Raw genomic sequence first — 22,359 nt, 5'->3', positions numbered from 1 at the left:
GCTCCCTGCAACTCTAGCTCTGCCCTTACCATACACATGGCCCTCGGACAGAACCTTAAACTCGGGGGGCTCAGCTGGGAAGGGCAGATGCTGCCTCTCGGAGGTCAAAGGCAGGGCTTTGGCCAAGCAAGGTAGCAGGGCGCTTTGTTCGACCCCAAGTGTCTGGGGTTTTTGTGGTTGTTGTTCTATCCATATGTTGCCCACAATTTAAAAACAAGCATGTTGGCCCCAGCATAGGTCCAGGGAGCCCCTCCTTCCCAGGCACAGAGTCAGGTCGGCAGGCTGGGCCTGGCCAGAGAAGCCGCCAGGGTGGGTCTGTGGTCTGTGTGAGTAGAGGACACAGATGCTTCTGCTAGGACACAGCCTCCTGGGCCCTAAAATGTGTCATCCCGCAATGTTACTTATAACACAAGATGGCACATTCCCCACAATGGCCAGACAGGGGGATCAATCCAGCTGTCCAACACTGGAGGGAGGGACAAACCACACAGTGGAAAGTGGCCCAGCCTCGGATGAACAGCGTGCTGTCCTGCTGCAGCACGGCTGAGGCCCGGGAAGCCGCAGGCGGAGGGAAAGGGGTCAGACGCAAACACACAGCGTGTCTGCTTCCACTGACGGGTGGTCTGCGGAACAGCCCAGCCCACGGAGCTAGCAGTAGGTTAGCGGGGGCTGGGGGCCAGGGACCGAGGGGGAAAGGGAATGACAGCTAACAGGGACGGGCCTTCTTACCAGGACGGGCTGGCAACAGTCTTCTGGAGTTCGAGGACCGGGACAGCAGCACAGCCCTGTGATACACTGAAATCCACTACATGCACACTTTAAATGGTAAATTTGATGTTCTGTGTATTGTATTTCAACTAAGAGAAACTGAGACGGCTTCGGGAAAGAGAGAGCGGAGGCAGCCCACGTGAGAACTCAGGAGTGGCGGGCAGCCTCGGGGTGGCAGGACATGCCACCTGCCGGCCAAGCCCTCTGGAGCTTTGTGTGTTTGCTTCAAATGCAGCAAGCGGGCTCCTGCGTCCCAGCTTGGCACCTGGGCTGTCACTCCCCTCCGTTTCTGATCTGGAGAACCAGAGGGAGCCCACACTGTCCCCTGCCTCTCCCCGTTCCTGCCTCTCTCCCTCCCTCTCACTGCCCATCCCCCTTGACCGCTCCCTCCTGAGCTGGGTCCCCGCCTCTCCTGGAGGAACAGGCGGTTCCCTCCCTCTTCCCCGTTAAGGCTGGACCAGAAGACCTCAGTCCTGCTGTCTGAGCCTCTCTGGACAGCGTCTGGACAGCCACGGGCCTCTCCTGGGTGTGCTGGGACCCTGCCGGCTCCAGCAGCGGTCTCCTCCCCTGCTCCTGCACTCCCAGGGCTCTGGCTGCGCCACGTGCTCCGTCCCCATGCCACAGCTCTGCCGAGCCTCCACTCCCTGGGCTGGGCCCCCTTCCCCTCGTTGCTTCCAGATCAGTCTCTGCGTCAGGCCCCCATGGGCATCTCACATCCTTCCCAGCAGCGCCCAGCTCCTGCCTCCCGGCTCACGGGCTCACCTGGCTGGGCCCCACCAGATGCGCGGCGTCCGGGGCATCTGTGTGTCCAGCCCCAGTGCAACTGGCTGACCAGCAGCAGACGTGTTTGCGGAGGGAGGGAGAGAGGACCGAGCTCTGCTCAGCCCTGCCCACGACAGGCTCCTCCGCCGTGACTCGGCCACGGGTCCTGTGTCCGTCCCGGGACTCAGCCCGCTCCCAGGTGCGGCTCCAGGCCCAGGGAAGGCCTCGGGCCTCAGCCCTGCTCCAGCCACCCCAGGGTCCTTGCTTCAAAGGGCTCTGACCTGGGGATGGAAGGGGAGCCCCTGCCAGGTAAGGGCCACTGAGGGACCAGGATCCGAGACTGCGCCGGGCACTTCACTCCGCGCCGAGCCGAGCCCCGGACACAGAGAGCCTCTGCTGGAGGGAGGGCCTCCTGTCTGCCCAGCAGGCTCTGGGGCCTGCCCCCCACCATGGCTCAGACAGAGCTACCTCTCACGTTGGGCGCACCCCAGCATTCACTTCCTCTCCTGGGTCAAGGCCGTGGCAAGAAGCTGCCCTCCGGCCCTGCGTCAGATGTTTCTGTCCGGCAGCCGCCAGGCAAGGCCTCAAATTTCTGCACATGGGGGATCCTGGGCCCTGGGTTGCCTGGTGGCTGGTGGAAAACGTGCTGCCCATAGCCTGGCTAGTTTGGCCAAGGTCACTGGGGTCACTCAGAAGGCCAGGTGTCCTTGCCAGCCACAGTTACAGGAACAGAGAGGGCACCGTGTGGTCACAGCCCTGAGACCCCAACCACGGTCCTGGGGAACAGGGGAGGCCTGAGGCTGAGGGGTCTCTCTGGGCACTGGCCCCTAGTCCTTCCACTCGGGGAGTCCCCTCCAAGGACTCACTCTGAAGGTTCAAGGACATCTCTGGCCCCACTGAGGTGCCATGAGCGTGTGCGGCCCCGAGTCCAAGGAGAGGCCAAGAGGAGCGCTGGCGCATGTTCAAGGCCTTTTCGGGGGCCCCACGCAGCCCAGTGCACCCCTAGCTGCTTTTGTCCCAGCCAGACTGCTCAGGTCTGGGTGCGGGCTGAGTCCAAACAGCACCTTAGAAAAGCCAGAGACGAGGCTGGGAAGCCTGCTAGCCCGCCGCTGGGCCGAGCGAGGCAAACAAAGCACATGGGCAGCTCCCAACGCCGCTGCTCCTGCCACACAGAGAGCGCCCCTCGCAGCCCACCCAAGGACCTGTGGTGTCAGTGCCCCGTGCGAGCCCCAGCGCCCACGGCCCGTGCTGGGTCTGCCCCTTCCCGCACCCCAGCAAGGGGGAAACACGCCTGCCTCGTCAGAAGCTGGGCCGTGCCCAAGAGGCAGGGCCTGCTCTAGGGGCGCCCCTCCCCGGGGACAGCACCCCTCCCCAGCGACCTCCTCCACTAACTGCCCGGCCTTGCCCCCCAGCCCAGATTCAGTCCCCACCCCTGCTGTGCCCACGGCTCCCCAGGTTGGGGTGGCCCTCCCGCCTGTGGAAGCCAGGTCCTGTCCTGTCCGCACTCCGGCTTGGCTGGCAGACCGCTCTGCCCTCTCTGGGCTCTGTGCCCCCACACGTGGAGAGGTGTCCTCAGACTTGGGGCCTGCAGCCTGGTGCTGGCCAGATGGGGCTCCCGGGGCTCCCATCCCCCGACTCCAGAGCAAAGCCACAGCCCGGTGTCCTCCCCTCATGGCTCCCTTTCCCCGCATGCCCTCAGGAGGTCAAAGGTCAGGGGCGTCTTCGGCTTACCCCAGTGACCGAGGTCAGGTGCTTCCCCGCCAGCCCGCAAAAAGTGTCCTGCTCTCCGGTCCCTTTGCTGAGCGGGGAGCCTGGAAGTCAGACCTGACCCTGTGCTCTGTCGCCAGACCCAGAGGAAAAGTTCACATCTGCTCCGCCCCAGCAGAATGTTTGCTTCGACCTTCCAGAGTCTGACGCGGAACAGCGCCACCGAGCTGGCCGGCGCAGAGCGCGGGCGGTGGGAGCCCATGGGCCGGGAGAACCCACGCGCCCGAACCTGTGGGTCTCCAGCTCCCAGCTGCACAGGAGGGCCCCCCGAGGCCACAGCGGCTCGTAGGGTGCCGGGGAGACTGGCCGCCTCAGGGCACATGGTCTTCCTTTCTTCCCTGCTTGTTCCTGGGAGAGGGTTTGGGAACAGGCGCAGCCCCCACTGGCCCGGAGGGCAGAGGCAGAGCTGAAGGAACCCACAGACTGCGGGGGGGGGGGGGGGGGCGGAGCTGGGGCCCCAGGCCTCTCTGCGGGCTTCAGGTTCATACCCCCTGCTTGGTCGCGTTATTAAGATAGCAGCTTCGTTGCCCAACATACTTTCGACAGACGTGATAAAACTGGCTCCTGTGAGCAAACTCGGGGTGCTGGACGGCTGTGCCATGGGCTCAGCAGCCGCCACCACAGGACAGCAGTAGAGTGACCGGTGGAGACCACACTGGAGAAGACCAGCCCCTTCAGCAGGATCTGCTGGGCGAGGTCCCCGCATCGACGTTCCCCTAAAGCAGGATGGCTCCGGCCCCTGAGCAGGGAGGGGCTCAGGTCCTGGGCAAGAGAGCCCAAAGCCCCTAGCCCAGCCCTCCATGGGGCCAGTGTGGGGAGGAGGGGCCTGACCTGAGAGCCCAGGAGCCCCTGAGCCCTCCCCATCTGAGGTCAGCACTTGGAGACAGTACTCTGCCATCAGAGCAGTGTCCCCCAGGAGCCAAGGAGCTGATGCCTCGCTACAGGGCATGGGTTCACCGAGCCCCTCCCATTGCCACCTGGCCTGGAGCTGGGCCGGGGGGTTGCTGAGAAGGGGGCTCCCTGGGAGAAAGGGCCTCTTGGTGCAGGAGATGGACAGTGTCAGTGTGAGAAGCACGGGGAAAAGGAACCAGGGGTGGCCAGGCAGCTGCCACGCCTCCCTGAGGGGGACGACAGGTCCCAAAGGGGTTAAAAGAGAGGGACACCCCCTCCCGACACCCAGGGAGACAGCTGGTCGGCCAGCCACTAGCCCAGGGACAGCCACAGCAGAGTGGAAGGGGGCTGCGTGGCACAGGGAGGCAGGTCAGAGCAGCTCCCAGTCACGGCTGTCCCCGAGAGATGCTCCAGCAAACCCTGGGCTAGGGGTGTCCCTGGGATGGGGAGCAGCAGGTTCCAGCCCTGCCCTGCTTATGAGCACCTGAGCACCCTTGGATCTCACCGGTGGGCCTCCGGCAGTTTCCCCGGGGTCTGGACAGAGAACAGGGCCCCCAGCCCAGCACATTCCCGCTCCACAACCTCAACATGTCCCTTCATCAGCAGACGGGTGCCGAGTGCTTCCTGGCTCCGTGCTGCGGAGCACAGGGCACACACACACACACACACACACATCCACGCTACAGGGAGACAGAGAAAAGAGACAGAGATGGTCCTATAAGTGGTCCTAAAGGCTGAGAGGGACCTGGTGGTCGGGGCGACCTCCCCGGGAAAGTGACATGGGGCAGGGTTGTGCACGTGAAGGGACCCAAGGGGACCGGTGTCGGGGGGCCTGGGTTCCAGGTGAGGGCCTGGCACGCAAGATGTGAGTGGATGGTCTCGCCCCCCTGGGGTGCGGTCACTGTTGGGGGAGCCAGGGGGCCGGGAAACCAAGAATCAGAGACCCAGTGGAGGCCCGACGGGGACATGCCCCTGGTCACACGACACCCTTGCATTCAGGGTCCCAGATTTAGAGGTGTCTGCGGCCCCTCCTGGTACAGTACCTGGGCACAGACACGAGGTGGAGGCCAGTGCTAGACCTGAGAGCTACCTCCTGGGGACCTTGTCCAGGGTTCCCCTACTGGGCAGAGGAACAGCCATGGAGAGAGACCCCGAACCGCAAGTGGAACCAAGACCCCACACCACAAAGGCCTGAGGCTCACGGGTGTGGGTGTGGGCGGAGGACAGAGCCGCTGCCCGAGACGCCTTCCCGTGGCCGGAGCCCATGTTGTCCTGCGGTGCTCAGCAGCAGGAGAGAAAGGAAGGCAAGCAGGAGCCCCAGCTGCGGCAGGAGAACGAGGCCCGGGAAACCGAAGCGAGAAGCTCCTACAGGCGGACGTGTGGGTGTCCATGGGATGCAGCCTGCGCACCAGGCCCAGGGAGAAGGCTCCACTCTCCAGGGCCTCTCAAGAGCTCTCCGTCCCCCACCCAGCTCAGGGGGAGAAGGAGGCATCAGGCTGGCCTGTCCGTCCTCGTCCACATGAGGCCAGCCAAGGGTGGGCCGCGGATGGAGGACAGCAGTGGGCATCGCCTGGGCCTCCTCAGCCTGGTGGCGGCCATGTGTCCCCAGACCCAAGTCCTCAAGACCAAGGCAAACAGGAGTGAGCTCAGGGAATCCGAGAGAGGCGTCCAGCAGCGCTGATGCAGAGCCAGGGCTCCAGGAACCTCACTCGGAATTTCAGGTGGAGCCCCGTGCCCACAGCTGCAGCCTCTAAACGGGAACACACTGAGACACAACCGCACCTGGGCGCCTCACCTCCCTCAGCACCTGCTCTGGCCCTGCCACCAGCGGCTGGCAGATGGTTCCAGGACCCAGGGGCTTCTGCTCCACTGGCCAGCCAGGCTGGCCCGACAGGCACATCAAGGTCAGTGGCTCTAAGGTCTGGAAAGACAGATCCCAGGTCTGGGGTGATGACTACAGGGCATGGGATGGAGATGCCTTTGTCCAGGTCAGCCTTTGCAGGGCCTGGACACCGGGAGTGGGGGCAGAACCAGGCCTCCCTCCGCCTGCCGCTCACCCCAGCACACAAGCCCACTCAGGGGCCACACGCCCAGAAGGTGGTTGGTCTGGAGTCCATGAAGGGAAAGTGGCTGCTCTTCCCAGGAAGATCAGGGCCGTCGCTGAGTGCAGTCGGCAGCTCCAAGGGGTCCGAGAAGGTAACAGAGCAAGGACCTGAAGCCCTGGTGTCTGGTGGCGGGGGGGGGGGGGGGGGGGGGGGGGGGGGGGGGGGGGGGGGGGGGGGGGGGGGGGGGGTCACTGGAGCCTGAGTGCTGTGGGGAGACACGGCCCCAGGTGGAGAGGCTACGGAGAGAGCGGGCAGGGGCACGTGATGCTCAAGACCAGTCTGGGCAGGGATTCAGGACTGACCTGAGGGAACCTTCATTCTTCGAGCTAACAAGAGGAGGCCATCTCCTGGGCTTGGGGGCAGCCGCTGCCGCAACGCCCCTGAGAGCTTCGAGGGGCTGGGCGTCTAGGAGCCTGGACATACCCAGTGCCGCCTGGTCCCGGGTCGGTGCAGCTCTGGCAAGTGGCCACTGGGCTTTCCACACCTGTGTCTGCAGGCTCACTCAGACCCCACCGGGAGGCGGCCCTGTGCTCTTTGCATGACCCAGTCCCTGGACAGTGTGGCTTGACCACCCAGAACCCCTGAAGGCTGGCCCCCAGCCCAGAATCCCAGGGCAGGCAAACCCTTTGTGCCGCCAGGGGCCATGGCCAAGCCCATCCCTTCCAGGGCCAGGGCCACACGTGACAGAGACCCCAGGGGTGTGTGTTCGATACGAATGGTGAGTGAATGACGCGTTTTCCGAACGCACACTGTGCTCGTGCAAGAACGGGGCGTTCCAGGTGGAGAACGCGCTTCCCAGGGACAGGTGTGCAAACAGCAGGTGCTGCCCCCCCAACTGCCCCCAGCTCCATGTCTGCTGGCCCTGACCCCAGAGGGCCCAGCTGGGGGCCTGAGCAGGGAGGGGCTGGAGCCCAAGTGATGAAGTTCTAGAACACAGGTGAGGTTCGGTGGGCTGAGGTCCGGAGCCGATGACCAAGAAAGAATTCTTGAGACCTCTTTGGTGCAAAATGGTGGTTTATTAAAGCACAGGGACAGGACCCCTGGGCAGGAAGAGCTGCTGCCCCAGGTTATGTACCCTGCGGCTGGGGGAAGGTGAGGGGAAAGGAGCTTTCAGTGGAGTTTTCATATGCTAAAGATGCCTACAAGGTGCTAGGATGTCCCAGGCCTACCGGAGGCCTTGCCCTTGTGGCTGGATCAATGTTGTCTTTAGACCAGCCATTAGCATTAAGATAGTTGGGAGACTTTTTGGTGGGGTGTCACAATCCTGTTATCAATCGTCTTTGTTAGTGAGATTTAGGACATTTGTAAGCCAAGAGAGACTCCGGTCTAGCAGGATTGTGAGCTCTGCAAGTTAACCATTTGCTTACTGTTCATGGCAGTCAGGGCTGCCTGAGGGATGCTACACGTATGACAGAGGGCGCCAGCTTTTGCTTTGTCTTCAGCCAGCCCCGTGCTCCCTCATCGTGAGGACACTCCTGTCCCTGAGCCACTGCTGGAGCTCTTCACACCCACCCCTCCAGGCCGGCCCAGCACAGCTTCTGAGGCCTGAGGTCCAACCAGGGCCATTGAGGAGGGGGGTCTCCGTGGCTCTATGCCCTAAAGCTTCCAGAATTCTCCCCCTCCTTCCAACAAACACTGAAAACAAAACCAGAGCAGTGGGACCTCACGCTGCTGGTGGCAGTGGGCTCTCAGCGTCACCTGGTTGCCTTGGGGCCCTAGGACTGCTGGCCACACTTGACCTCCCACAGCCGGGGCGGGGCTGGTTTTAGTCAAGTGGAAAAGGAGCGGAAACCCCTTGGGCCAGAAGGCCTCTTGGGTCAGAGCGCTCAGGGCGACACCCTGCCAGCGGGTGGGGGGGTCTCAAAGGAGCAATTACCTGAGGGGGAAGGAGGCAGGAGGTGGCCCCAGAGGCGAGGAGGGGGAGGGGGAGGCCTGCAGCTGGACCGAGAGCCCCGGCCCCGCCCCCACCAGTGCGGGGCGGGGCGAGGCGGGTTCGAGGGTCAAGTGGCCCATTGTGCGGGCCCTGCAAGAGGCTCCAGGCTCCCAGCTGCTCCCGGGGACGTCTCAAAGAGCCTTTGGCGGGGAGCCCCTGGCAGGACGGCTCACCTGCAGAGACTCTCTATAGAGCCTTTGAAAGCATAGCAGCTGCCAGGGGCTGCCGGCGGGCACCTCGAGGGACAAAGAATGGGGGAGCTGGCCCCTTCAATGAGAGGCCGCTTGGAAACAGCAGGCATGTGCCAAGCCCGCAGACGGGAAAGAAAAGGGCTCTTCATGGCGACTCAGTGTGGGAAGGAGACCCTTTCTCAGCCCCAGCGCCCTCGTGTGCATGACAGACGGCCTCGGCACGGGCCTGGAGGCCAGCAGTCCCAGCAGGGTGGCCGGGCACTCGAGTGTGGCCTGTCCAGCCGTCGGCTGAGCCTGGTCCCAGCCCAGCCGCAGCCCTCTCTGGGCGCGACTCCAAGTCCCATAAGGAAGGACGCTCCCGCAGGGAAGCCAAGGGTCACCGGCTCCCACCCCCCTTCCATGAAAAAGATCCGGCGCGGCAGCCAGAGCTGCCCCTGCCCAGTGCCTGCCCTGGGCCTGCACCCCCAGAATTGCCTTTTCCGGAACCGGGAAGGAGAACTCGAGGCAGGGGGGCCCCAGAGTGTCCCTGAAGCAGAGCGTGACTTTGCTTCACCACCCGCAGGAGCAAGGCACACGAAGCAGCCTCCAGACCCTCCTAACCAAAGCCCAGGGTCCAGACCTGCCTGGCAGCCTGTTCCCCCAGGGCTGGGAACAGACGTTCCAGTCAAGACCCGCTGCCGTAGCTGCCCAGTCTTTAATGGTCTCCTAGACCAGGATTAAATTAGTCACTAGATTGTTAATTACTTTCTATTCCATGATCTTCTTTATTAGAGAGGAAGGACACGAACTGGGGGAGGGGCAGAGGGACAGAGAGACGCAGATTCCTCTGCCGAGCAGGGCCCCAGCCAAGCAGGACTCCATCCCAGCACCCAGGGATAAGCACCCAAGCTGAAGGCAGACGCTTAACCAACTGACCACCCAGGTGCCCAGCCCACCGTCTCGTTTAGATTGCTTTCAGACATCACAGTTCTTGGGCCACGACCCACCCAGACCCGTACAACTCCTTGCCTGCTGCCTTGATCAAGAGGGGAATCCTGCGGGCTCGGCCTCTCCGAGCAGAGTCCCAAATGCGGCGCCTCCTCCCCCGTCTACCCGCACTGGAGGTGGGGAGTGGGGGCTCCCAGTACCATGCCACCCGCTTCGGCGGAATCTCTGAGGCCAGGAGTAGATAGCAACTACCCCGGAGTGGCCGTCCCGAGCGTCAGGCCCGGTCCTGCACACCCCGCCCCCTCGCTACTTTCCATGACCCCAGGATTCTCGTTCCCTTTCTGACCTCCTCCCGCAGTGCTGGCCTCGTCGGCCTGGCCTCTGTCCCCAAAATATTCCAGGCATTAGATCCTCTGCTCAGATTTCATGATTTGGGTTTCCCTAACCATGCCCCAATGTCCCATTTGCCCCAGTGGCTTGAAGACTGTGGAGGGATGTGTTCCCTGTCCCTAGCATAAGGAGTGTCCCTCACTCTGTTCCTGGAGAGGTCAAGTCTTGCCCAGAGGCCAGTATGGAGGGTGGACAGAGCCCTACTTTCCCTGGACCAGGCTCGGCCTAGGCACCAAGGGAGGCTGGGCAGACCGTCACTTTCTGGGACCAGCCTGTTCGAGCCTCACACCAGGATGCTGCCTCCCACTTGGCATTTTCAGGAACGGAAGCAGTCAGCTTGGAGGCACCACTCCTTTTCATGAGGCGGGATCAGTGCTCAGTGTGAACCCAAATTCCAGAACGCCCACAAAGGACCCCAGTGTCTCCCGTCTGGTTCTGACCCAACCAAAGAGGTTGTGGAGGGCCCAGCTTCGGTCTGTTTCGGCCCTGGACCTCGGCTGGGCTGAGGGTAAGGCACAGACGGGCAGGCAAGGCTGGCCCGGCTCCCTGTCAGCTTGTCCTGGACCCAGACCCCCAGGGCCCTTAGGGGCTCGGGGCTGGGAGGTGGCCACTCTCCTGGCCTGTCGCCATGGCAGGTCCCAGCTGGGACTGCTATGTGGCTGTCCCGCAAGCCTGCGGGGATCTGAGGTCCAGCAGGATTAGGCTGGATTACAAGCCCCAGAAGCTTCCCCTCGGTGGGCTCAGGCCTGGCCGGAGCATCCGTTCGCAGGGAGAACTCCCGCTTGTCAGTGGCCGGAGGGCCTGGCTCTGGAGCGGACAGAGGTTGGCTGGAAAATCACGGCCGAGGCTGCATTTATTCTGAGAACTCACGTACCTCAAGGAGGATCCAGCAAAGGAAGCCATTAGTCCTCGAGGGTGTGGGGCTTCCTCCTCCCTTTCCACAGCTGAGAAGTTTTGAGGGGGTTGTGCTCGGGTCGTGCGCCCTACTGCAGGGGGGAACCAGCTGAGGCCAGGGCTGCTCACCCCGCCTCGCTGTCCGGCGACCCTCTGCTGGGACTCACAGGCCTTCCGGCTTCCTGGGGCTCCTGGCAACCTCAGGAATGAGGTTTGGGAATCAGGGTTTCAGCTCCAAGTAGAAAATGGCTCACAGGTCCCTGGGACCTCACTGTTGGTGGCCCCTCTTTGGAGTCTCCGGGCATCAGACGACTCTGCAGCAGACAGTGGGGAAGCCCTGGGTCGGCCCCTGAGCACAGCCCTCCACCCCAGGGCACAGGCTGGCCAGCATTGTCCCCACAGACGACCCGCAGGAACTCGACCATCCCTCAAAAGCTTCATCTCCTGTAATGGGAGTGTTGGGCCGGCCTGGAAAACAGGAGGAAATCGTCACAGAAGCGTCAGGCCCTGTCTGCTCAGTTCAGAGATCTCTCCAGTGTTCGTGACCCTGTATCTGGGAAATGACCAAGAAACTCTCCACAATATCCCCAGAACAGCACGCCTTGTGGGCCCAAGACACCACCATACAGTGAGTATGGTGTTGGCCAAGCATGGGCAAGGTCTGGAGTGACCGTCATTCTCCTGGGGTCTCCCAGGTAGGGCTGACCTAACAGACCTTCCCAGTGTGGGGGCGCAGGGAGTGGCCACCGCTCAGCTCTGCCCGGCAAGGGGATGGGTGTGTTACTCTGGTCCAGAAGAGGGCATGGGGCTCTGAAAAGTGGGAACAACAGACTCTGTTGTGGGTTTTTTTAAGACTCATAAAAAAATATTAAATAAATCGGGGTGCCTGGGTGGCTCAGTGGGTTCAAGCCTCTGCCTTCGGCTCAAGTCACGATCCCAGGGTCCTGGGATGGAGCCCCACATCGGGCTCTCTGCTCAGCAGGGAGCCTGCTTCCTCCTCTCTCTCTGCCTGCTTCTCTGCCTCCTTGTGATCTCTGTCAAATAAATAAATAAATAATCTTTTTAAAAATATTAAATAAATAAAAATAAAGCCTCATCATACCCTGGGTCCTGGCCCAGTTCAGGGTCTCTCTGAAGGCCGGTTGGCTTGGGGTCTTCCTGGGAGGAGGCCTAGCCCCTGGCCCAGGCCTCTGCAAGGATGCACTGGGCCCTCTGGACAAAGGAAGTCAATTCTGGGTTCTGTGGGCCGTTAAGTGACTCTGCTGGCCCCCAAGCGATTTTCTGCAGCCACGGAAGAGCAATTGTATTTTCCAGCTCATTAAGCCGGCGCACAAAGCACAGCCGTCCCCAGGCCCGAGCCCAGGCGTCCAGTGGCCAGACCTGGATTCCACAGGTCCCTCCCTGCCTGGAGACACTGCCACCCATTGTCCCTGAAAGGTACCACCTGATTATTCAGGCGCGTTGAACTCTCATCCCGCATTGTGCGGCCACGCCTGGGAGACTGCGCCCAGATGAGCCCCTGACTCCCCGCAGTTACAGGGCCGGCGCCCAGGGCAGACACATGGGTGCAGCCTTCCCAGGTCAAGGTGCTCCGAGTGCCTGCAAGCGCCGCCCCCCGACGGCACCCCGTGCTTGGGAGCGGGGCGGGGGCACTCTCGGGATGGCTGGGGGCTCCTCGAAGGCCTCTGGGCAGGGGTGCACATGGCCCTAGCCCAACCCCACCCTCTAACTTCCCCATGGTGGGGGCCAGCCGAAGAGGACCCCTCTGTCTCTCCCTCAGGTGGGGTCTGGGAGGTCACCTTCTTCACCCAGGCTCCTGCGCAGCGACCACTGCGTGGCCGTCCCTTGAGCAGTGAGCTGACAGGGGTAGGGGGTGTGGGAGAACACCTGGCGGCCTGCGGTAGACCAGGGCGGCTGCCCTTGCACATCACCCCCTGTGCACGGGCGCCCCCACCCCTGTGGGTGAGCCGAGGTGCAGACTCCTGGGCAGCACCAAGGAAGCAGGGAGGCTCTGAACCTGGCCCGTTTGCCTTCTGCTTCCCTCACTTTGTCCGGGAGTGAGGGCTGTGGCTCAGGAGTCCCGGCCATGACCCCAAGCTCCAGACTGTCCCTTCCCCCGCAGCTCCGGAGTCCTCACAGTACACTCGCAGACCACACGGCGGCTGGAGGAGGCCCACAGCGTCCCACAGCCCCGCGCCCCGCTTGCCCATCGCTCCCCACACTGTACCCACAAAGGCCTCCCGCCCTTTCCAGGCCACCCCCACCAGCTCCTTCTCAGCCAGAGGGTCCTGATACTCAGGTCTGGGCAGCGCACCTGTTCCCACCAGTCAGCTGGAAAACCCCATGGTCCGTGGGGTCTAGGCAGGGGGACAGAGGGCCCTGCCTCAGTTGGGGGAGTAGTCCTGGGTGAGCACAGCTCCAGACCTGCCTGAGAAATCGAAAAGTACTCGAAAGGACCAACCATTTCTAGACAACTTACCCACATCCCAGAGCAAAATTCAAGGGCATTTCCAGGAAATGACAGTGAAACTGTCCACTCGCCAACAAGGTAAATTCATAAAGTGTAACATCTAATAAAATACTACCAAGAAGCAAAAAGCAGTAAAATATGACCCTAGTGAAAAGAAATATCAAAACTGACCAAAACCTGAAACGGATGAAGCACTTGGCGTAGCAGTTACTGTAACAAGCTCTCACTGCTTGGAACAGTGGGTAGAGACGTGACACGTGTCAAAAGACCCAAGTAGAATGTCTTGAGATGAAAACTGCCACATCTGGGCTAAAACAAAACCAAAACAAGTAACAAAACACATCAATGGCAGAACAGACATCACAGAAGAAAAGGGTTAGTGAACTTGAAGACGGTACTAGGAAATAGCTCCCCCTCAAAAAGGAAAAAGGTAACTTTAAAAAAAAAATTTTTTTTTAAAGATTATATTTATTTATTTGACAGAGAGAGATCACAAGTAGGCAGAGAGGCAGGCAGAGAGAGAGGGGGAAGCAGGCTCCCCGCTGAGCAGAGAGCCCGATGCGGGACTCGATCCCAGGACCCTGAGACCATGACCTGAGCCCAAGGCAGAGGTTTAACCCACTGAGCCACCCAGACGCCCCCAAATAGGTAGCTTTTTAAAGGATGGAGCCATAGAACGACTTCAAAAGGCTCAAGATGCGTGTGATCGATGCGTGCGGAGGACGTCAAGAAATATCACTGAATAATGGCTGACGATTTTCCTAATTTTTCCTAAACTTGCAGATCCAGGAAGATCAACAAAAACCAAGCAGAAGAAACATCAATAGAATCCCCCCAAAGTCCATCATAACCATATTGCTCAAAACTAATGATAAAGATAAAATCTTAAGAGTAGGGGCACGTGGGTGGCTCAGTGGGTTAAAGCCTCTTGGGCGCCTGGGTGGCTCAGTGGGTTGGGCCGCTGCCTTCGGCTCAGGTCATGATCTCAGGGTCCTGGGATCGAGTCCCGCATCGGGCTCCCTGCTCAGCGGGAAGCCTGCTTCCTCATCTCTCTCTGTCTGCCTCTCTGCCTGCTTGTGATCTCTGTCTGTCAAATACATAAATAAAATCTTTAAAAAAAAAATCTTAAAAGTAGCCAGAGAGGGGCACCTGGCTCCCACTCAGGTCATGATCCCAGGGTCCTGTGATCGAGCCCCACAACGGGCCCCCTGCTCAGCGGGAGCCTGCTTCTCCCTCTCCCACTCCCCCTGCTTGTGTTCCCTGTCTCGCTGTGTATCTCTCTGTCAGATAGATAAACAAAATCTTAAAAAAAAAAAAAAAAAAGTAGCCAGAGAGAAAAGACACCTTATGCATGCAGAAGCAAAGATGGCAAACGTCCATGACAGATGTCCCACTGGGGACAACTCAGACAGTAAAGAGGACAACATGTTCACTTTGACCTGTCAAGTCACAGTTCTGCTCCCAGGAAGATATCTTTCAAGATCGTAGGGGAAAGAAACATGTTTTCAGACATACAGAACCTGGAAGAAGAGTTTATCTGCAGACCTACACTACAAGAAACACTGAAGAAAGCCCTTACACGGGACAGCGGCAACAGAGGGAGTAGAAATGAACCCAAACAGGTGAAGAGCGCCGGAAGTCGTACGGGTGTGAAGGGTTAGAAGAGGTAGTTTTCTTTCTCTTCAAACCTCTTTAAAAGTTAACTGACCCTTTAAACAGAAATGATGTCAGTGTCTACGAGACATGGAAGTAAAAGGTGTGACAGCAGGAGCCCCAGGGCCTCGAAGGACAGATGAAGACACCCGACACTCCGGAAAAGTTCCCACACCAGACAGAAAAGGACGATGCCACTAGCAGTCAAGTTGTCGTGATCGGAATACGTTACTGTCGCCCTTACAGCAGCCCCTAAAGTGACAATCATAAAGGAGTCACAGCCAATAAACCGACACAGGAAATATGCTGGAGTCGTGAAGAAATTCAAATGAGCCGGAAGGAAGGAAAAGTGGGACAGCAGCGAGCGGGGACTTGCAAGGTGACGGGGACTTGCGAGGTGACGGGGACTTGCGAGGTGATGGGGACTTGCGAGGTGATGGGGGGACAGACTTGGCGGAGGCGCAGCAGTGAGCGCAGGAGGGTGACCGTCTCCCCTCCCCGTAAAGAGGCACAGAAAATGTGCAGAAGGGCCAGACCTGACGGCCCGCAGCCTACCCGAAGCACCACTTATTTTATGTTGTTAGTTCTTTTTATGGATTTTTTTTTACTTCTTTATTTCTGCAAGAGAAAGAAGGAGAGCAGGCGGGGGGGAGCGGCAGGGCAGACCCCGAGGCCAAGCAGGTGGGGGGAGCGGCAGGGCAGACTCCCCGAGGCCAGGAGCCTGACCTGGAGCTCCATCCCGGCACTCTGGGATCATGACTCGAGCAGAAGGCATGGGGTCAACCGTCTGAGCCACCCAGGTGCCCCCACAAGGCGTTTTTTAGGGACACCAGGTGGCTCAGTCTTTAAGCATCTGCCTTGGGCTCAGGTCATGATCCCCCATCAGGGTCCCTTCTCAGCGGGGAGGCTGCTTCTCCCTCTCCCACTCCCCCTGCTTGTGTCCCCTCTCCCGATGTGTCCCTCGCTGTCAAATAGATAAAATCTTTAAAACACACACACACATAACACTTTTTAAAGACACAACTATATTAAAAGTAAAAGCATAGAAAAGATATCCTGTACTAACACTGGTTAGAAGAAAGCCTGAGGGTCTATACTACAATCTTAAACACTTACGCAACGAACAAGACAGCTTCAAAATATACTAAGTAAAATGGTAGAACCAGGGGCGCCTGGGGGGCTCAGTCGGTTGAGCGTCTGCCTTCATCTCAGGTCATGATCCCAGGGGTCTGGGGTGCAGCCCCGTGTTGGGGGGGGTCCCTGCTCAGCGGGGAGCCTGCTCCTCCCTCTCTCTGCCTAGGTCTCTACCTGCTTGTGCTCTGTCTCATTCTCTCTCTCTCTCTCAAATAAATAAATATTTTTTTAAAGAAATGGTAGAACCGCAAAGAGAAATCAAACCCACAGTGACTGTTGCAGCCTTCAGTTTGCTCTCAGTAACTGATTAAACAAGCAGGCAGAACGCCTGCACGGCTGTCGTCATGCGTGCTGCATCCAAACGACCCAGCTGATGTTCTCTGGACGCCCTTCTCTGCCACAGACGAACCCACGGTCTTTTTGAGGCAACAGAACATTGGCCAGGATAGACCATATTTGGGGCCATAACACAAGTCTCTAAATGGAAAAGGACTCATGTCCCAGTGCGTCCCTGACCTCACCAGAAGTAAACTGAAAGTCCATTTAGAAACATCCCTGGAAAATGCCCCAAAAGCTGAGGAGCTGAATGACACACTTGTAAGTGACCCTGGGTCAAAGAAGAAAGCGAAAGCAAAGTTAGTGTTTGGAACTGAGTGAAAACATTCCAATTGCAGGATGTCTCCACAGCTGTACTCCGGAAAGTCTGCAGCACGGGACGTTCTATTAGACAGGAAGACAGGTTTGAAGATCAATGACTCAGTATCCCCCTTAAGAAACCCAAAACGAGCAAACAGAACCCAAGCCCAGTAGAGGAAAGGAAACAATAAGATTGGGGGGCCCCGCGAAGCAGGAGCCTGGAAACCATGAAGCGGTTGGAACCGACAGCCAGTGCCTTGAGGGTCGCAGTGCTGCTGAGCCCAGGCTGCCCACACAGCCGGCGCCCACACACTCCTGCAGGGCTCAGGTCCCTGACATGCCACCGTCCAGCCCTGCCCAGCCTGGCTGAGAGCAGGAGCCCGAGGCCCTGGGTTTAACGACGGCTGCCTCTGGGGCCTTGGAGCTGAGCAGTGCCGAGCCTGGAGGGGCAGCCTGGCTCCCGTTTCCAAAACCGTCCTGCACTCATCCTCCTCTGGCTTGTCCCCGCTCTCCACGGACTTTTGGGGCACCTGGGTGGCTCAGTCGGTTGAGCGTCTCTGCCTTTGGTCAGGTTGCGATCTAGGGTTCCGGGATGGGGTCCTGCATCTGCTTCTCCCTTTCGGCCGCTCTGCCATTGTGCTCTCAGTATGCCCTGAGGCCCTGCCTTTGTGCCCAGGCCCCATGGGTGAATGGGTCACATCTGTTCATCAGCCCAGCCAATGCCAGGGTGACGGGAGAGCCAGAGTACAGACAGAGAGACAGATGCAGAAAGACAGGGAGGCACAGAGAGGGAGATGTCAGAGAGAGAGAGAGAAGGTGCACAGAGGCAGCATCTGGGGCCTGGTGGAAGTGAGAAGAAGCCCCACTCCTGTCTGAGAAGCTCTCCTGGCCTGGAAGGAACCTCCTCTGTCCTCAGGAGCCCGGCCCCACCCCCCCCAGCCCTGGCGTCCGGAGTCTCCGGCCAGCACAGTTAGGTCTCAGGGGGCTGACAGCAGGCAGACAGCCAGTCTCGGTGTGGACCGTTGCTAGTGCACGGGGTCCTGCACTGGGTGTGCTCAGCTGGCACTCTGCACCCAGTTTCTCAGGGTAGAGACACCTGAGAACACGTCCCACCTCAGGGGCGGTGCAGATGGGCTGAGCACCCGGAGCTAAGGAGCCTGGGAGGGAGGCCCGGGCTTGGGTGGGGGCGGGCGGGGCCAGAGAATGGGCCCCAGCGTCTCTCCTGGTGGCCAGAGACAGTGTCTCGTCTTTCTTCACACACAAGACATGGGTTTCTAGCTCCAAAGTCACTACATTGGCAGCAACGGGGTCCCTTCTCAGCCCTCCCCACTTGTTCCTCTGCCGCCAGGCCCTGGGGGTCTGAGGACACACTGCCCTGCTGGAAACCTGTTTGTGCTGAGTGCCAGGGCCCGGATCTTCACGTCCAGACCTGGAGGCTCTCCCCAGCCCCCACATCTTCCCTCTCTTCTCTGCCACTTTGCTGGAACCCATGCCAGGCAGGGGCCTGGTCAGCACTGGCCCAGCCTTGCCCTGCCAGGACGAATACCAGTTTGGACACCCCAGGGAAGGAAAGATGTCCCAGAATCTTGGGGCTGCATCTGGCCCTGAGACTCACTCCCAACCCCGGGCCCAGCCAAACCCCAGCACAGACTCCCACCTCACCCACCAGACCCCACCTTCGGAGGGAGCTGGGCAGACCTGGGGCAGCTGGCTGTTACCCTCCTTAAAGTTCTTCTTCGGGCAGCTGGGGGGCTCGGTTGGTTGGGCAACTGCCTTCGGCTCAGGTCACAGTCCAGGAGTCCCGGGATCGAGGCCCACATCAGGCTTCCAGCTCCGTGGGGAGTCTGTTTCTCCCTCTGACCTTCTCCCGCTCATGCTCTCTCTCACTGTCTCTGTCTCAAATAAATAAATAAAAAAAATCTTTTTAAAAACTTAAAAAAAAAATTCTTCTTCAAACACAATTGTGATTGTGGCTTGCTAAAGACAAGCTACCAGGAGAGAGTCCTTCAAAGAAAGTGCTTTCGTGATGCAATTTACTCCATTCAACTCAGCACCCTTACTACATCGGAACGAGGCAGCCCGTCTCAGGTTGGAGAGCCGCCCTCGGCACAGACACCAGGCCTCACTGCCCAGCGGGTCCCAGGTCCTGTCAGCCGCACTTCTAAATTCGAATTAATGGAGAAAAAATTCTAATTGTATTTCTCTGGCTGAGCCAGAGAGTTAACTGTCCCCAAAACTGGATTTCAGGAAATCAACTTTGGTTTTTCAAAAATAAATATATATCGATCCAGGTTGTTGCTCCTGTGTTCTGGGACAGTAATCAGACGTAAAGCCTCCTGCAAACCAATCTCGTGATTTGTTCTAAAACTTCAGGGAGAGACTGCAGAGGGAGGCCTACAGCACCCAAGAAGGTTTTTTTTTTATTTTATTTATTTTTTTTTTTTATTTTTTTTTTTAAAGATTTTATTTATTTATTTGTCAGAGAGAAAGCGAGCGAGATCGAGCACAGGCAGACAGAGTGGAAGGCAGAGTCAGAGGGAGAAGCAGGCTCCCTGCGGAGCAAGGAGCCCGATGTGGGACTCGATCCCAGGACGCTGGGATCATGACCTGAGCCGAAGGCAGCTGCTTAACCAACTGAGCCACCCAGGCGTCCCCCAAGAAGGTTTTTAAACCAAAGATTGGTCCAGTTTTGGAAAGGTGCTCTGAAGAAGCACAGGTGTCTGGCGGGCCCTGGGCTCACGGGGTTCGCGGGGCTCCCGGGGGCCCCCCAGAAGCATCTCCGGGGATGGGTCGGAAGCGGGGGAGGTCCCTCTCCGGGGACCTTTCCTTGGTGCCAGGTCCCAGGTCCCGCGACCTGGGAGATAAGGGTGAACAAGTGCGGAACGGGGGCGGGGGGGTGGGGGCTGCCTGTGTCTCAAGCCCGGCGCCCGAGGCGGGTAAGAGGGTGCCCTCCGCCACCCTCCCGGCAGCCGCAGGCCCCGCCCAAGGACCTTGGACGCGCCTGGCAGGCGGCTCCTAGGGCCGGACCCTGGGACACTCGGGCAGTGCGACGGTCGACCCCCGCCCGGGAGGGTGCCGCGCAGTCACAGGTGACTGAAAAACCATCCAGGGCCAAGGCAACTTCAAGGGGAGGGAAGCAGAGTCGCCAGTTCAGGCCGCGGATCCATCATATGCGGCCCCAGGGTTGAGAGTGAGCGCTGGGGCCAAAGTAGCAGGCGCCGAGGGCTCCGGGTCCGGGCTGGGGCGCAGGAGAAGAGCGGGCGAGCCACAGGGGGACGGCATGGCCTCCGATGGTGCAGCCCTCTCCGCTCGCAGGATCTGCGCTGTCAAGGCCCGTGTTCCCCTCGATTGCGCCCGCCGTCGAGTCCTCCCTTTGGGGAACCTGGGGCCAGCTCCCACCCAGGGCCAGTGCTCCCTGGGTGTCCCAGGCACTTCCTGGGCAGAAGGAGCGCGGGCCCGGCCGGCAGAGCTCCGGGAGAGGCCGGCGGGCGCCAAGCCGGCGGGGACCTGGGGCTTAGGGTCCTAAGCCGCGGACCCTCCCCTCCCTGTCCATCCCGCCCCCCTCCCCCCAGGTCAACGAAGCCAATGGACACCCAGGCTCACGCTGCCGCGGCCGCAGCGATTGGATGGCGGCGCATGAAAGGGACACCGCCTCCGTAAAGGGTCCCGAGCGCGCGGGCGCCGCCAGGCCCTCGGCAACCTTGCCGCGCGCGACCCTCTCGTCGTGTCTGCCGGGCCCCGCCAGTCCTGCGCCCGCCGGCCTGCGCATGGCCCCGGCGTCGCTCGGCATGAACCCCGCTGGACTGCAGACGTGCGGCGGCGGGCGCGCGGGGCCCGGCCCGCTGCCCTTTAGCGTCGAGTCGCTGCTGGAGGCGGAGCGCGGGCTGGACTCGGAGCCCGAAGAGCTCCGGGAGGAGAGGCCACGGGGCACCGCGGAGCCCTGGGCCTGGTTCCCGAGGGCTGCCCGCTCGTCCTCCCCACGTAAGTGCCCTGTCGCACGGTCAGGGCAGCGAGAGAAGCCCTCATCCGGCCCAGGCTCGGAGGACCAGCGCGGGAAGGGCGCCGTCGCTCTTAACTTCGCAACGTAGCGGCTAAGGCGCCTGGCTGGGGGCAAAGAGAAACGAGCCCACCCGAGGCCTCGCGCCCCGCCAGCCCGCAGCGGCTCCTGCGGCCCACGCCAGCCCCGAGGCAGAGTCCGAAACCCGTGAGCCCGCGGCTTTGGGGCTCAGAGCTTCCCGGCCCAAGCATCCCCCGACCCCGTCCGTCCCCGCGATGCTTAACTTCCGCTTGGCCGAATCCCCCCGAGAGCCGCTCGGTTCTTGCGGCCGCTTCCCGCCCAAGCTTCTCGCTTCTCCAAATGGGCAGAGTTAACCTCCTCCCCGGCGTGCGGGGCAGCCGACTTGAGGAGCAGAGCTCGAGTCCAGTGCCCACCGCCCCGCCCGCGCGCACACGGTCTCCCTGATGCCTTGTTCTCTGGCCCCAGGGGCTTCTGGGGTGTCGACTTCCCTCAGGGCCGACACTTGCAGAGGTAACCAGCCTTTGCGGGGACTCGAAAGTGTCGGAAAGAGGCGCGCGCTGCTGGCGTCTGAGCGCCCGCTTTGTGCTTTTCTCTCCTCGCAGGCGCCCCCAGCCCTCCACCCTGCACCCTCCGAAAACACGAGACCAACCGCCAGCCGCGGGTTCCCTTCACCGCCGCGCAGCTGCTGGCGCTGGAGCGCAAGTTCCGCCAGCAGCGGTCCCTGTCCGTCGCCGAGCGCGCCGAGTTTTCCAGCAGCCTGAGGCTCTCGGAGACGCAGGTCAAGATCTGGTTTCAGAACCGCCGCGCCAAGGCCAAGAGGCTGCAGGACTCGGAGCTGGAGAAGCTCAAGCTGGTGGCCGAGCCGCTGCTGCCTGCCTTCGCCCTGCCCGTCGCCCTGGGCGCGCCCCTGCCTGGCTCCCCAGCCAGGTCCGCGGGCGCAGCCGGCACCCTGCCTCGGGTGCCGGGACTCCTCGCCGCGCCGGTCGCTGCCTACCGCATGTATTACCTGTCCTAGGTCAAGCGGGGAGGGAGGGCGCGGGCAGGGAGCTGCTGGCTTCCCCGGAGGGGCCTGCGAGGTGGGTCCCCCTGCAGCCTTGGACGAAATGCTGTCTGTAGGAGTGTGTGTGTGTGTGTGTGTGTGTGAATGTGTGCACGTGTGCGTGTGTGTGTGTGAGTGAATGCGTGCGGGTGAGCGCCTGTGGCAGGTGTAGCCCTGCGGGGGCAGCGCACTGGGGGGGGGGGGGGATGAAGCTGCCCCTGGCGCTGCCCTGGTCGCAGGACCCGCAGCTCCGAGTTTTGGTCCTGTTGGTCCACCTGCCTGCCCAGCAGGGGCGGAGGGGGTGATGGCCAGGGACCAGCGGCTCAGCCGCCACCGCGGCTTTACTAACCCAGGAACTGGGTTAAGGAAGCCGATGGTGTCCCTCTCAGCGTCCCCAACACTCAGCCTCGGCCCAGGGGGCTGCTGAAGGGGCCCACAAAGACCCACAGGGCCCGTTTTTCCTGCCCTCGCTGTGGCTTGGGGCTGCAGCAGCTCCCTCTGGCCCCGCCCGCCCTGCGCACTGCCTACCCAGACCACAGGGTGGGGGGATTCCAAGCCTTTCCCTCCAGACAGGACGCAGGGTGGTTGCCCCAGACTGGGGTGCTGCCAGCCCCAGGAGGGGGAGGACCTGGTTTTACTGAGCAGGAGGCTCCCGAAAGTCCTCATAGTGCATGAACTTGCCTATTAGTAGTGATTACTCTCCCTATGTGTCAGGGAAATGAGAATTCACGATGGATTTTAAAGCCCAAAACACCTGCCTGGTCAACGGCCCACTAGCCTG

At 60.8% G+C, this 22,359-nt stretch overlaps 1 protein-coding gene across 1 annotated transcript; it reads left to right on the top strand.

Annotated features, from left to right (window-relative positions):
- Positions 1–20,267: 20,267 nt before the first annotated feature.
- On the top strand, positions 20,268–21,554 carry LOC132015467 (homeobox protein MSX-3-like). The gene is made up of 2 exons (XM_059395963.1): positions 20,268–20,502; positions 21,142–21,554. Exons 1-2 carry the CDS (start codon positions 20,289–20,291, stop codon positions 21,552–21,554), a joined length of 627 nt encoding a protein of 208 aa, XP_059251946.1. The 5' UTR covers positions 20,268–20,288.
- The last annotated feature ends 805 nt before the right edge of the window (positions 21,555–22,359 follow it).

This window comes from Mustela nigripes, chromosome 4 (assembly GCF_022355385.1).
Source record: "Mustela nigripes isolate SB6536 chromosome 4, MUSNIG.SB6536, whole genome shotgun sequence".
Lineage (NCBI taxonomy): Eukaryota > Metazoa > Chordata > Mammalia > Carnivora > Mustelidae > Mustela > Mustela nigripes.
Note: the sequence above shows the minus strand (reverse complement) of the source record. Positions and strands in the feature narration are given on the sequence as shown.